Source organism: Vigna angularis, chromosome 1 (assembly GCF_016808095.1).
Source record: "Vigna angularis cultivar LongXiaoDou No.4 chromosome 1, ASM1680809v1, whole genome shotgun sequence".
Lineage (NCBI taxonomy): Eukaryota > Viridiplantae > Streptophyta > Magnoliopsida > Fabales > Fabaceae > Vigna > Vigna angularis.
The window spans coordinates 34,797,414-34,813,826 of record NC_068970.1 but is presented as its reverse complement, the minus strand read 5'-3'; the positions used below and the strand labels follow the sequence as shown (position 1 = coordinate 34,813,826).

General features: G+C 41.0%; 1 protein-coding gene across 1 annotated transcript; it reads right to left on the bottom strand.

Moving 5' to 3' along the window:
* Positions 1-8,961: 8,961 nt before the first annotated feature.
* On the bottom strand, positions 8,962-16,119 carry LOC128194930 (uncharacterized). The gene is made up of 3 exons (XM_052871481.1): positions 14,128-16,119; positions 12,585-14,038; positions 8,962-12,406 (listed from the first exon to the last, which is right to left on the bottom strand). The coding sequence occupies exons 1-3, from the start codon at positions 16,117-16,119 to the stop codon at positions 8,962-8,964; spliced, it is 6,891 nt and encodes a 2,296-aa protein (XP_052727441.1).
* Positions 16,120-16,413: the final 294 nt, after the last annotated feature.

Here is a 16,413-nt window from a genome sequence, read left to right as displayed (position 1 = left end):
TCTGTGATTGAATTACTTGTTTGTAGGTTTCATATGATCAAGGCCATTTTTTGTTGTCCCTTATTCTTTTAGCCTCCACATAAATTTTTCCCCACTGAAAAGAGAACAGTTTGTTCTAACCTTTGAACCTTGAACCTTGCATGTTTTGAAAACCCTTTTTCTGAAAATATTTACCTAGAGTTAAGTTGAGAACTTTTTATGAGGTACAAATAAAGGTTCAAGTTTGGGGTTGCTAGGTAGCAACCCCACTTTTCTAGGCAGTGAGCAATTGAAAAGCAAAAGCAAAAGAAAGGCAAAAGAAAAGAAAAGAAAATCTTACTGTAAGGGAAAGCTGGGAAAAAGAAAGAGAGTTTGTTCTTGAATGATAAATTCATAAATCTCAAGGAATTTTGCTGACCAGAAAAATCAATTTCCTTCTTAGCCCAGCCAAGTTACAAGCCATGAAAAGCCCTTGTGATGAAAACCTGTTTATGAGTATTTTTGATTGTGGTTAAATGAAAGGCAAAGTTAATTTGTGTGACATTGTGATAGCAGAGTGAAAGACACCAACACCTCACTATACACCTTTGAGCTGAGTGATACACTTTTGAGTGCTTGAGTGATACACTTTTGAGTGCTTGAGTGAAACACTTTCCTTAGTGAGAAGTAGTTCTCTGAATTTCTGAATGCATCTTTGCTTGGTTGATCGATCTTTCTTAATGATAGCACCTGTTGAAAGTGTATGAGCATCACATTGATCTTGATTAAATTGAAGCATCTGCACATCTTGACTGAGATCTTTATGCTAGATTGATAAAAGTAGTTTCTTGTCTTGGAAAGAAAAGTTTTTGAAAAATGTTGAGTCATTGTAGTGATTGTTCTAAAAAGCCAAGTTACATTCTGTTTTCTTGAGGACAAGCAAAGTTCTAAGTTTGGGGTTGTGATAACGGTTGAAAATACCGTTATCTGAGATGTGATTTTGATACTAAAACCATCCTTTTTAACTTAGAAACTTGCTTGGACTCCTGCTTTTTCATTAAGTTGTGAGAATAAGAGACTTGAGGTTGATTTCAGTGATTTTATGACTAATTCCCCTTGTTTTGACAAAGATTGAAGTAATACTGGAAGCAGAGATGAAGAGCCAAGAAGATGGAGTTAGAAGGGCTTGGAAAAGCACCAGAAGGAGGGACAACACGAAGCTTGGGCGCCCTATATGGAAGCTCAAGCGTGGAAAATCGACGTCCACCGCCCGGGCGCCCCTCTTGCCCGCCTGGGCAGCAGGGTCTTGAAGCCTAGGCGCCCAACTCAAGGCTCAAGCCTTACATGAGGTCCTTTCATCGCCCGGGCGCCCTAAGTGGGGCGCCTCAGCGTCGGGTTTGGTGGATCAGAGCCAGTTTTTGCTCTATTTCGACTCTATTGGACAGGGCCTTGTTTTTGCTCGTTTCTAACTCTATTTAAAGGACCCTGGGGCTCTAGGTTTTGTATCTTTGGCAGAGAGCAACATAGCAATACACTTTTTTCCAATTCTTAGGAATCTCTGTCTCATTCTCTTCCATTGTTCATATAGTTTCTCCATGTCTATAGGGACTAATTTCTATTTGTTGTTGGGGGATGATGTAACCTTGTAAACTCTCATGTATTTGAATTGATTCTTAATTTCATATGCTTTTTCATTAATTGTTAGAGTAATTCATCTGTTTCAATGCTTGCTTTGTTTAACTCATTCATTAGCATGATATATGAATTGCATGAGTGTCGGGAGGTTACTTACAATTCAAGTTGTTGTTGAATTACTCACAAGAGTAATATTGCTCAAGGATGAGGGTATGAGTCTTGGTCGTCTATAAGCTAGTGATCTTCACATCTTATTACTAGGAATGCTAGGAATTGCATGAACTGGTAATTTGGGACAGGCTTATTTGCCGAGGGATCGGGTAAAGGTAATTTAGTGAGCGACATTAACATTAATGCAAAAAAGAAGAATTCTTACATACATGAGAGGGAGCATGGTGAAATCTAACCCCAATATCATATCCATCTCATATTAATCAACATACGTTCATCTTTGTGCTACTCTACTATTGATCCAATTACATTCATAATTAATTTTCTGTTTTTGCATTCAAAACCAATTATCTCTTTTTATTTAAGTCTTAATTAATCTTGTTATCACACGACTGTCGAGCGCCAAGAGTCTTCTGGGATACGATACTTGGTCTTACCATTTTATATTAGTTGTGCGACTCAGTACACTTGCCGATTTGTCCCAACATCTACCACTTCATTGGAACGTTCCAATTAGATTTACCAGCCATGAGTCTAATGTACACTGACAATTTTGACTCAGAGGAACCTTCATGTACAGGTTGGTTTGCCTCAGCCAAGAGATTGTAAAACCTCTTGTCGCAACCGGAATCGCGACGGGACGACGATCCAAAAAGAAACGGGTTTAAAAAAGATTTTGGAGTCGCCACCATAGTTTGTTCTGGAAAACTACGGAAAAACCATAAAATAATAAGACACGGTCCACGAAAACCAGATTCTGGGTTCGGGAGTCAGTTACGCGTAGGGAAGGTGTTAGCACCCTACAACGCCTGCCCTAAGGCAGTACCTTTAACTAAATGCACAAATATGATGTGGTTTTCAAAATGTTTAACTATTCCCTAAAATAAAATTCTAAATAAACAAAATATATTTTTAGTTTTTTTGGGCCCGACAAGGATTGACCTTGCTCCTACGTATTCTCATTCAAAATGAGAAATCAGGGTTACGTAGTTCTTTTGGAAACTGCTTGAAAATTTTGTTTGAGAAATCTGTTTGAGAAATTGATTTTGTATTTTTGGGAAATGAACCTGACAAGGACTGGCCTTGCTCCTACGTATCTCCATTTTTGATGAAGAATCAAGGGTAACGTAGTTCTAGGTGAAAGATTACTTGTAGCCGGGAATATTTTAGTATTTTTAATAAAGAAGGAAAAGGTTTTCTAGCACAAGGCCTACGCGAACGGTCGCACGTGTGCTTCAACCTTTTCAAATATTTTTATTTGGTTTTTAACTTTTGTAAAAGAAAAGGAAAAGGTTTTTTAGCACAAGGCCTACGCGAGCGGTCGCACGTGTGCTTAAAACCTTTTCAAAATATTTTTATTTGATTTTTAACTTTTGTAAAAGAAAAGGAAAAGGTTTTTTAGCACAAGGCCTACGCGAGCGGTCGCACGTGTGCTTAAAACCTTTTCAAAATATTTTTATTTGATTTTTAACTTTTGTAAAAGAAAAGGAAAAGGTTTTTTAGCACAAGGCCTACGCGAGCGGTCGCACGTGTGCTTAAAACCTTTTCAAAATATTTTTATTTGATTTTTAACTTTTGTAAAAGAAAAGGAAAAGGTTTTTTAGCACAAGGCCTACGCGAGCGGTCGCACGTGTGCTTAAAACCTTTTCAAAATATTTTTATTTGATTTTTAACTTTTGTAAAAGAAAAGGAAAAGGTTTTTTAGCACAAGGCCTACGCGAGCGGTCGCACGTGTGCTTAAACCTTTTCAAAATATTTTTTGTAAATTCTTTTTATTTAAACTATAAATATTGTATTATTAAATATATATTTTAAGATAAGTAGATGTCTAAAATAAATAGATAAAACAAAATAAAATAAGACAATAAAAGAAAATAAAATGAACAAACAAAAGAAATGGAAGTGCCGAACGGACGCCGGGAAGAGATTCAGAATAACGAACGTTCGTTGGGGGAGAAGACGAACGCCCATTGGGGAACATAACGGACGGACATTTAAAAATGTGAGCTGAATGACGAGCGTTCGTTGGGTAGATGGTGAACGGACGCTAAAATACGAGCGTTCGCTGTGGAAGTGACGAACGAGCGCTAAGTAACGAGCGTTCGCTGTGGAAGTGGCGAACGAGCGCTAAGTAACGAGCGTTCGATATGGAAGTGGCGAACGAGCGCTAAGTAACGAGCGTTCGCTGTGGAAGTGGTGAACGAGCGCTAAGTAACGAGCGTTCGCTGTGGAAGTGTCGAACGAGCGCTAAGTAACGAGCGTTCGCTGTGGAAGTGGCGGACGAGCGCTAAGTAACGAGTGTTCGCTGTGAAAGTAGCGGACGAGCGCTAAGTAACGAGCGTTCGCTGTGAAAGTGGCGGACGAGCGCTAAGTAACGAACGTTCGCTGTGAAAGTAGCGGACGAGCGCTAAGTAACGAGCGTTCGCTGTGAAAGTGGCGGACGAGCGCTAAGTAACGAACGTTCGCTGTGAAAGTGGCGAACGAGCGCTAAGTAACGAGCGTTCGCTGTGAAAGTGGCGGACGAGCGCTAAGTAACGAACGTTCGCTGTGAAAGTGGCGAACGAGCGCTAAGTAACGAGCGTTCGTTTTGGGGAGATGACGAACGAGCGCTCATTGGTGAGAATGTTGAACGAACGGTCAAAAAGGCTTAAGGATAACGAGCGTTCGCTCGTTTAGATAACAAGCACTCGTTGGTTTTCATAACGAGCGTTCGTGTTGGGGAGATGGCGAACGAACGCTATATAACGAGCGTTCCAAAAGAGGCCCAAGGCTCCCGGACGTACGCTCATTTCTGGGCCCGGCCCCCATGGTTTCTAACCTAGAATTTCCTAGGGGTTCTACCTTCCCGCTCTCATTCCTCACCCACTCAGATCCAACACCCTCCCGTAAGCTCCCTCTCTTATCTCACACACTCTCCAAAGACCCAAGTTTCTTTCTCTCTGACCAGGAAAACCCTAAATCTGGGAGGCACGCTATCGCCACCTCGGCTGGAACCAGCCACCGCCACCTCTGCCAAGACCACGACTTGGCCTCGTCGGTGACAACCTGAACTCCTCGCTTCGAAAACGCCAACCCAGGGACGGGTTTACCTCCCCGCGCCGCATCTCCGTCTACCTCTTCGGCTACCTCCCTCACAGCCCAGGCCGTCGGAACTCAACATCGTAGCGCCCTTAACAGCGGCCAAGCTCTGCTTCCCCACCTCCTTCGCATATGCAATACTATGCCTTCGAACTAGCCACCGCGCCACCACCTTCTATTAGTCTTGACGTCGCCAGCGACACCACACTCCACCGGAGCTACCGCCGGTTGCGGCGTTCAACTCTCTCTTTCCCTTCTCGTGAATGACGAAAACGCACTCCCTGGGATGACTCTTCATAGTGCTCTGTGTGAGATCCCTACTAACTCTAGGAAGATCATACATAAAAATGGGTTGGCGAGATGATGATGGGAGCCTAGTGGAGGCTAGGCAGTGAGGTTGGGATGGTTAAGGGTGAGGGGGTCAGGGAGTTTGAGGTCAGGCCGTGGTATAAGGTGTTGCAGATGGAAATGAAAAGGAGAGGGATGAAGATAATGGACCGTGGTCATGAGGTGTATGATGGATGTGGATGGGGGTGATAAGCAGAGAGGAGTCAGTATCATGAGGGGATAAAGATGATCAGCTCGTCGTAAGGTGTTTGATGAATGAAGAGTAAGGCGATGCAACAGTGAACATATACAGTGTATGCAGACAAATACACAAATAGCAAATTCAACAGAGATCTGTGTAAAGGCAGCCAAATAACTCTCTAAACAGCATTACCTACCTCTCGAAGATCTACGTGCTTTGATCAATATCGTGCTTCCACTGAGTACTCTTCTCCGGCTGCCTTCTGTCTCTCTTTGCAGATGCGAAAATGGTGAAAAACTCCTCAGCGACGGATCCTCCAAGATGAAGAACAGAGATATGCCACCACCTCCTTTTCTTCTCTCCGAAAATCTGGAAAAACGCCTCCTCACCACCTCGTCTCCGATTTCTCTCCTCTTCTTCCTCCAAAATCCTCCCGCCTTCTTGGAAAATATTCCCCAACCACCTGGTCTCCTCCCTTTTCTCTTTCCAAAAAAAATCTTAGAAAAATCCTTTCTAACCACTTTTTGTCTCCCTCCTTCAGACACGTCCCCCATATCCCCTTTTCCACGTTTTCTATTTTTTTTTTATTTTTATTTTTTTTTTATATTTTTTTTTTTATCTCAATTTTATTTTATTTTTCAATTATTTTTAATATTATTTTTCAATTTTTTTTTTTAATTAATTAATTAATTTTTTTTTTATTAATTAACTCTATTAAAACAAATTGAAAATAAGAAATAAAAAAGAAATTGAATTAAAAGCAAATATCTAGATACATAAAAAAATAAAATAAAAGAAAAATAATAAAAACACATTTTTTCAACCCGGACAAAATTGGGTGTTGACAGCTGCCCCTCTTTACTTAGATATTACTAAATAATATGAAAAATTAATCTTTTCGTATTATTTAAGTAAAGCTAAGTAAAGATAAAGACACTAATTTTGTCCGGGTTTCAATCATGAAAGAAAACGAACAAAACAATTCAAGTTACGATGCCAAATGACCAATGTCAAGTAATAACAAAAACTAAAACCTGGATTTGACCATTGCCTCGCAGAGGGCCAAACTCACAGAACAGAAATTTAAACCCGACCATTGCCGTGCAGAGGGTCGATAATAGAAAATTAAAACCTGGATTTGACCATTGCCTCGCAGAGGGCCAAACTCACAGAACAGAAATTTAAACCCGACCATTGCCATGCAGAGGGTCGATAACAGAAAATTAAAACCTGGATTTGACCATTGCCTCGCAGAGGGCCAAACTCACAGAACAGAAATTTAAACCCGACCATTGCCATGCAGAGGGTCGATAACAGAAAATTAAAACCTGGATTTGACCATTGCCTCGCAGAGGGCCAAACTCACAGAACAAAAATTTAAATCTGACCATTGCCATGCAGAGGGTCGCTAACAGAAAATTAAAACCTGGATTTGACCATTGCCTCGCAGAGGGCCAAACTCACAGAACAAAAATTTAAATCTGACCATTGCCATGCAGAGGGTCGATAACAGAAAATTAAAACCTGGATTTGACCATTGCCTCGCAGAGGGCCAAACTCACAGAACAAAAATTTAAATCTGACCATTGCCATGCAGAGGGTCGATAACAGAAAATTAAAACCTGGATTTGACCATTGCCTCGCAGAGGGCCAAACTCACAGAACAAAAAATTTAAATCTGACCATTGCCATGCAGAGGGCCGATAACAGAAAACTAAACCTGGCTTGCAGCTTTGAAAAGTTGATAAATGCCGAGTAAAACATGAAGATTTTGCAAACAATTTTCCTCGCTTCCTCTGGGATGATGTTATGTCATGATGATGCATGGATGCATAGACACATGAGACCTTCATTTTTTCATTCATTTTATTATTATTTTTTTTTTATATATTTTTTTTTATTTTTTTTTATTTTTATTATTTTTTTTTTTTTTTGAAAATTCCATGCTTGGAATCCATTGTTAATATTGTCATCAAACACAATGTATGTTCAAAACGCATTTAAAAACAACGTTGATAGGTATAGAACCCTTTAATGAGCAGGAAGAAAGTGTAACCCCGAGTTAAAATTCTTTTTATCGCTTTTTGCAATCTAAATTAACTTGAACCCTGTATGATGTGGGAGGATGGTTATGAAAAACAAATGAATAATGATTTTCTGTGAGCAAAAATTAACGTATGTGTGTCCCTCATTTGGGGGAAAGTGCTATTACCATGTTGTGCTCTCATACTGCCCCAATTTTGCACAATGGAAAAGCGAAAAGATTTGGGTATGAAGGATCCCCAAATTGGATGATCGTCGATTGACAGGGAGACCTCTCTTTTTTTTTTTTTTTTTTTTTTTTTTTTTTTTTGAAAATAACACTGAATTGTGTCGTTCACCACATCATTTGGTTTCAAAGTTAAATTCGAGAGAAAGATTAGGACCAACAGTCTTCAGTCAGCGTGGACTTTTATGGGCTTGTACCGTGGTTAAAGGTCAAAGGGTTTTGAAAGAAAGGATAACACAGGCCCAAATAAGTGTTTGACGCTTAAAGTCTTTAGACAAGAATCATTTGCAAGGTGCCCAGTCAACTGTCTTTAGGGATTTGAACTTCAGGCATATTTATTATTGTTTTTTCTTTCTTTCCCTTTGGATCATTCTTTTCGTCACCCCTGTTGTGATCCTTTATGATATTTTCCTTTTCATTCATTTTTTCCTTTTTCTTTGGATGCTTATGATGTACCCTTTTAAATTGACGTCGACCTGCTAATGATTCTTGTCTAGGGTGATGAAAACAATTATGCATTTTGGCTCAAAAGGGGTGCAATTGGTTGAACTGCTTTTGACGATTGGGTAACAAAAAACGGCCACACGTCACTCCGAATCTTGTTTGTCTGACTTTCTCTTGAGTTTAACCTTGAAACTAAACTATGTAGTACTTGACACATCAACTTCATTTTTCCTTTGTTTTGTTTCCTTTGTTTTCTCCTTCTTCTTCTCTCTTTTTTTTTTATTTATTTATTTTTATTTTATTTTATCTCATCTCCCTAATCAACGGATTATCGGTGATATGTAACATGATGAAAACTGCCCCAATATTAGGCATATGGCGAAATCCTTCGTCTTGTGGGAAACGGAAAAAAATAGGGTTCAAGTAATGTGAATGCAGACGCTTTATCAAGAAAAGAACACCGGTTACACCCAAAACCTTGAATCAAGAAAAGGCTCTCCAACGGTATTTTTTCAAAACCCTCTTTTTTTTTTTTTTTTTGTGTGAAAATACTATGTCCTTGACAACTTTATTAACAACAAACTCAACATGTGACCTTCTTTTTTTCGTTTTCCTTTTTCGACATCCTCCAGGACCGAGCTCACCAACCTGATATACCTGTGATGCTTTTATCGACATGCGTTTACTTATTTTCATTTTCATTTTTCCTTGATTACTTAACAGCTCAGCGTGACATGCAATATTTCAGATGGAATGCAAACAACCAAAATATGAATGAACTACGCAAACTTCCTTTATTAAAAAAAAAACACAGAGTACAATAATCTTTAACGATAATATCAACATCCCCTTAATAGCAACCACTATCACGGAATCATCATGCGTAAAACTTTTTTACTGCATCAGAATTAACTGGCAATGGTAACTCCTCTCCGTCCATTCTCGTGAGAATTAATGCCCCACCAGAAAATGCTTTTTTCACTACAAATGGCCCTTCATAATTTGGAGTCCATTTGCCTCTATGATCCTTTTGTATAGGTAGAATCTTCTTCAACACCAGCTCACCTTCATGAAATTCTCTTGTGTGTACCTTTTTATCAAATGCCTTCTTCATTCTTCTTTGGTACAATTGTCCATGGCATACTGCTGTTAATCTTTTTTCATCGATGAGATTGAGCTGGTCGAAACGAGCTTGAACCCACTCAGCCTCTTCTAATTGAGTTTCCATTAAAACTCGTAAGGACGGAATTTCCACTTCAAACGGAAGTACTGCTTCCATTCCATATACAAGCGAGAAAGGCGTTGCCCCAGTCGATGTTCGTACCGAAGTGCGATAACCATGTAAAGCAAAAGGAAGCATTTCATGCCAATCCTTATATGTGACCACCATCTTCTGCACAATCTTCTTGATATTTTTGTTAGCAGCCTCTACTGCCCCATTCATCTTTGGACGATAAGGAGAAGAATTAAGATGATGAATTTTGAACTCCTCACATAACTCTGTCATCATCTGGTTATTCAAGTTAGTGGCATTATCGGTGATGATCCTGTTAGGGAGCCCGTATCTGCAAATCAACTCCTTTTTTATGAACTTGGTCACCACCTTTCTAGTCACATTAGCATAAGAAGCAGCCTCAACCCACTTGGTGAAGTAGTCGATTGCGACTAATATGAAACGGTGTCCATTTGACGCTTTTGGCTCTATAGCTCCGATGACATCTATTCCCCACATCGAAAAGGGCCACGGTGCAGACAACACGTTCAAGGTCGTGGGTGGCATATTGATATTACTTGCGTATACCTGGCATTTCTCACACTTTCTCACATGTGTACAAAAATCATTTTCCATAGTCAACCAAAAATACCCCGCTCTCAGTATCTTCCTGGCCATTGAGTGCCCATTCATGTGCGTGCCAAATGTACCCTCGTGTACTTCTTTTAGTATCAGCTCGGCTTCTTTTGCATCTACGCATCTGAGGAGAACCATGTCATGATTCCTCTTATATAGAATATCCCCACTCAAAATGAAACTGCCAACCAACCTCCTTAACGCCCTTTTATCGTTTTCGGATGCCTTCTCTGGATATTCTCGAGTCTTAAGATAATGCTTGATATCAAAGTACCAAGGTTTACCATCTACTTCCTCCTCGATGAAATGACAATACACTGGCCCCGCATGACTCTTCATTTCAATCATTGGCAATTCTGCATCTTGATCAACTTCAAACATCGACGACAAGGTAGCCAACGCGTCTGCTAATTGATTATCTTCTCGCGGTATATGATTAAACGTGATGGAATCGAAATACTCAATTAATCCCCTGATGTAAGCTTGGTATGGAATTAATTTAGTATCCCTAGTCTCCCATTCTCCCTTCAATTGATGGATAACCAAAGCTGAATCTCCGTATACATCCAGAATTTTTGCTTTAGACTCTATTGCTGCTCGAATACCCATAGCACAGGCTTCGTATTCTGCGATATTATTTGTGCAATTAAAACACAACCTTGCCGTCATTGGAATGTATTGATTCTTAGGAGAGATAAGCACTGCCCTTATTCCATGCCCCATTACATTCGATGCCCCATCGAATAATACCGTCCAGGCTTTTTCATTTTTGTCATCTCTGCTCTCAGCAAATAAAGCCATGATATCTTCATCAGGAAACTCAGGTTGCATCGGCTGATAATCACTAATGGGTTGATGGGCTAAAAATTCTGCTAAAGAGCTACCCTTGATAGATTTCTGAGTAACATATACAATGTCGTACTCTGATAATAGCATCTGCCATCGAGCTATCCTTCCAGTGAGAGCGGGCTTTTCGAATATGTACTTGATAGGATCCATTTTAGATATCAACCAAGTAGAGTGACTCAACATGTATTGCCTTAAACGATGAGCAGCCCATGCCAGTGCACAACAAGTTCGCTCTAACGACGAATATCGTTGTTCGCAATCTGTGAACCTCTTGCTCAAGTAATATATGGCATGCTCTCTTTTCCCGTCTTCATCCTGCTGACCCAATACACAACCCATTGAATTATCCAGTACGGTCAAATACAAAATGAGCGGTCTTCCTGGCATAGGTGGACGCAATACAGGAGGGTCCTGCAGGTATTGTTTGATCTTTTCGAAAGCAACTTGACAATCTTCATTCCAGACTACAGCCTGATTTTTTCGTAGCAACTTGAACATTGGTTCACAAGTAGCAGTTAATTGGGAGATGAACCTAGCAATGTAGTTCAGCCTTCCCAGAAAACCTCGAACCTCTTTTTCTGTTCTGGGCGCCGGCATTTCCGTTATCGCTCTTACTTTGTCAGGATCAACTTCTACCCCTCTTTGGCTGACAATAAAGCCCAACAATTTTCCAGACTTTACTCCAAACGTGCATTTGGTGGGATTTAACCTGAGTTTGTATTTTCTCAGTCTCTCAAATAATTTCCTTAGATTGAAAATATGCTCATCTTCTGACTCCGACTTTGCAATCATGTCATCCACATAAACTTCAATTTCCTTATGCATCATATCATGAAAGAGTGTCACCATTGCCCTTTGGTATGTTGCCCCAGCATTCTTGAGTCCAAAAGACATCACCTTATAACAGAATGTTCCCCATAACGTGATAAAGGTCGTTTTTTCCATATCTTCCGGTGCCATTTTAATTTGATTATACCCCGAGAATCCGTCCATGAACGAAAATAACGAAAATTTGGCCGTATTATCAACCAGAGTATCGATGTGTGGTAACGGGAAATTATCTTTCGGACTTGCACGATTTAAATCACGATAGTCAACACACATTCGAACCTTCCCATCCTTCTTAGGCACTGGTACAACATTCGCTACCCATTGTGGGTATCTTGCCACAGCCAAAAATCCTGCGTCAAATTGCTTTTGGACCTCTTCTTTAATTTTTAAGGACATTTCCGGCTTCATTCTTCTCAGTTTTTGCTTGACTGGAGGGCATTCCGGCTTGAGTGGGAGCCTATGCTGCACAATATCGGTATCTAGACCCGGCATGTCATTGTAAGACCACGCGAACACATCTTTAAATTCCTTCAACAGTACGCGCAATCTTTCCCTCACTTCCGTTTTCATACTAGTACCGATTTTCACCTCCTTTATCTCATCCTTCTCTCCCAAGTTGAGTATTTCAATTTCCTCCTGATGGGGTTTAATCTCCTTAGATTCTTGTTCCACTAATCTCAACAATTCTGGAGAGGGTTCCACATCATCTTCGAAATCATCTTCCGTATTATTGATAGGGTGCTCAAAATTAGGAACATTGATATCGTTATTTTCAAAACAATCATTGTCACATCTGCATCATTTAAATTTATGAAAAAGTATAAATAAATAAGATAAACAAAGAAAAATGCCAAATGATGATGAAATGCATCTTTATTATCACGCTGAGTGAAAAGTAAAAAAAGAATCAATCCGCAAAATCTCAGTTCTAAAGCCCCAATCGAAACTATAAGCTTAATTAAAACTATTACATTTTGTTCACAGTAAGCATCACAGGTAAATCCAGTGTTTCCCAATTGTTGAGTTGAGTATCAGGGGAGCAAGCCCACACAAAGCTCAAACTTTGAGTCCTTTCTTCATCCTCCACAGCTGCTATTTGGCCAGTGTTGATCCACCCTGCACTGCGGAAGCTTTCCTTGATGTCAACAATGAGAATTTTGCTCTCTTTGGGCCCTCGTCTTTCTGCACGGGCCAAACTGCGTTCCTTTCTTTCTTCAATCATCCTTTTCCTGTCTTCCTTGGTAGGTTTGTACCCCAAGCCATATCTGTTCTTGTTTTCAACGATTTCTATAGGGAATGCTCGCCCCTGCCGATATTTGCCCAAACCTTCCCCATATACATAGCCCCCTTTTATCATAATCTTGGCCATCATAATAGAAGCACATGATAGACGAGGATTTACTGGAAACGGTTCCACACAAGCATTTCCCACAATCTCCAACGACTGGAAGGCTGTTTCGAGAGCTTCTTCAGCCGCCTCGATGTAGCGTGTGGATGATGGCCCACTCACAAGAAGATCTTCTTCTCCTGATACTATCACCAGCTTATCTCCCATCACATACTTCAACTTCTGGTGTAGTGTAGAAGGCACGACCCCAGCTGAATGGATCCATGGGCGCCCCAACAGACAACTATAAGCTGGCAGGATATCCATAACCTGGAACGTTATTTGAAAGACACAAGGGCCAACTTGCATTGGTAAATCCACCTCCCCCATCACCTCTCGTTTGCTACCATCAAACGCCCTCACAATCATTGAACTCGGCCTCATATGCATTCCCTCGCAAGGTAGCTTTTCCAAGGTTGCTTTCGGCATGACATTCAAAGAGGACCCATTGTCCACTAAAACACGTGCTATAACATGATCCAAGCATTTCACAGAGACGTGAAGAGCCTTGTTATGCCCTCTTCCCTCAGCTGGTATCTCTTCATCCGTAAATGTGAGATAATTGTTAGCAACAATATTGCCAACAATACCCTCGAATTTATTCAACGAAATACCTTGCTCCACGTGAGCCTCACTGAGTATCTTCATTAGCAACTTTCTGTGTGATGCTGAATGCATGAGCAAGTCTAACAAGGATATACGAGCAGGCATACGGTTTAACTGTTCCACCACCTTAAATTCACTTTGTTGTATGAATTTTAAAAATTCACAAGCCTCCTCTTCAGAAACTTCTCTCCTCTCTTCCTTGTCGGGGATCTCCTCTGTCTGTGCACCCTTCCCCTTTAAGAATTCTTTTGCCTTCGCAGCCATCGTTGTTTCCTTATCATTAACTCTTTCTTGTGCCAACTCTGGTGATGTGAAAATTCGACCACTCCTAGTCATTCCACCTATCCCTGATATGTTTTTGACGACAGGGTCAACGCTTTGTGCTTCGCTTGACGCATGTGTCCCATATCTCCATGGGACGGCTTTTTCGTTCTTGTAAGGAAAAGGAGCTGGTATACGATAACAACGGGCGACCTTCCTTGAGTTGGTGGGATAGAGGTAGTCTTAGTGAAACGAATCACCAATGGTTCTGGTAAAATCATGCCGGATTCATCACCAGTTTGTGCAAATACATTTCCCTCCTCCTTCTTGTAGCATACCTGCATCAGGCCACGATCTAACAAGTCTTGCAGAATTTCTTCAAACTTAACACACTCCTCAATAGAGTGCTCAGCATCTGGGTGGAGCGCGCATGCTATACTCTCATCATAATCACCCTTCAAGATACCCACTTTCAGCAACGCCTCCAAAATAAACCTCCTAGAGCTCCTGACTTCTTTCACATTCCTCACCAGCTCATGCTCTTTCACTTCGACAGCATTCGTCGAAGCACTTCCATGCCCAGATAAAGGATTGGCCTCAATATTAGGCTTATCCTCTTGGAACTTTAACCACCCAGAATCAATTAGAGTCTGCACTTTATGCTTGAAAGCCAGACACCTCTCAGTGGAATGACCAGCGGCCCCTCCATGATAACTACACTTTGCATCTGCATCATAACCTCTTGGGTATGGAGGCTGCAAAGGCTTCAGGGGACAAACGACAACCAGACCTTGTTTGATAAGATGAGGCAATAATTCCGTATAAGTAGTAGGAATTGGGGTAAAATTAACATAATTTCTTTCTTGGTTCCTTCTTGGATAAGTATTTGGACCCACATTCATATTGGAACCTACGTTCGCCCCTCCCCTCCAATTATTCGTCGGAATGTATTGTGGTTGATAGTACCCTGGTTGCTGTTGAGGCCTAATTTGATGACCAAATGACGCATTGGCTGCATGTGGATGTTGACCCCAGTATGGTCGATAGTTATGAGTGGGAACCTGACCTCTCCACACCGGGGTTGCAGATGTTGCATGCACATCTCCTTCCTTTCTTTTTCCTGAGTTGAAGTTGGGTTTTTTAGAATGTGCAACCACCGATGAGCCATATGCAATTTTCCCATTCTTCAACCCGATCTCTATCCGCTCGCCTATCACGATGATATCGGCAAAATTTGAAGATACATTTCCCACCATATGTTCATAGAATGGTGGTTGGAGCGTATTAACAAACATTGCCACCATTTCTCTATCATACAAAGGTGGCTCAACTTGTGCAGCCAATTCCCTCCACCGCTGAGCATACTCCTTAAAAGTTTCGTTGTCTTTCTTTGACATGTTTTGCAGCTGTAAACGATCTGGCGCAACATGTGTATTATATATATACTGCTTCACAAAAGCATCAGCCAAGTCCGCCCAACAACGAATTCGAGTCGGCTCTAAATGGGTATACCAGTTTAACGCCACTCCAGCCAAACTATCTTGAAAAACATGGATGAGCAGCTGCTCATCATAAGCATATGCAGCCATCTTTCTACAAAACATGGTTAGATGGCTCTTTGGGCATGTATTTCCCTTATACTTCTCAAAATCTGGCGCTTTAAACTTATGTGGTATTTTGACGCCAGGAACCAGGCTCAATCTAGAAACATCCCCAAATCCATAACTTTCATACCCCTCAACAGCCCTCAACCTTGCCTCCAGGCTCTCCAGTTTATCCTTCGCCCCATCAACATTACTAGTTACCCCCTGAAACAAAGTATATGGCGCAGCCCTTGTAGAAAAGCCCTCTCCGGTAATCACAGGTGGCACCGGGGTTACTCGTACTCCATCAGTCATGCTTGCATACATCCCTTCATTTACCATAGGTGCAGACATTACAACAGGTCCCTGAGTACTGATTGGCGGTACGTTAGCAGTGGTAGGGAAAGAGAATGAAGTCTGCTCCCCTTCTATGTATTCTCCCACAGGTGGGGTGTAACCTGGAGGCAATCCATACATTGGGAATGAAACAGATTGGCTCCCAGCATTGAATAACGGAGGGTAATATTGAGCACTTCCCTCAACTTGCGCAGGGGTCACCCCTCCCGTAGTCTTCAGGGCTTCGAGAGCCGCCAAAATCTGGGCCATCTGATCCTTCAACTGGCTGACATCGGCCTTAATAGATTCGTGTGACTGCTCCCAATTCTCCATGACCTTCGAATTAGCTCTGGTCCTGTACGGATGTCTTGGAAAACTTGCCGTTGTTTTCTCACTTGTACTGATGATTATTTTTTATTAAATTAAATTAGATAAGGATGAAAAAATGCAAAAAGAAAACATGATGCATGCTAGTGATAAGTGGAAATCACAAGATAACAATGACAATACTGATGGAAAATTAACACAAGCCGATACCAAACAAACATCCCCTATCTTTCATTTCAAGAAATTTGATCCATTACATCGTCTAAGGAACAAAACACATAACTCTGATGTACATCAATC

Coding starts and splice junctions, on each gene's coding strand:
- LOC128194930 (XM_052871481.1), bottom strand. CDS start 16,119: ATGGAGAATTGGGAGCAGTCACACGAATCTATTAAGGCCGATGTCAGC. Junction 14,039..14,127: donor TGATTTTACCAGAACCATTG/GTGATTCGTTTC, acceptor TTTCCTTACAAG/AACGAAAAAGCCGTCCCATG. Junction 12,407..12,584: donor ATGCTTACTGTGAACAAAAT/GTAATAGTTTTA, acceptor TAAATGATGCAG/ATGTGACAATGATTGTTTTG.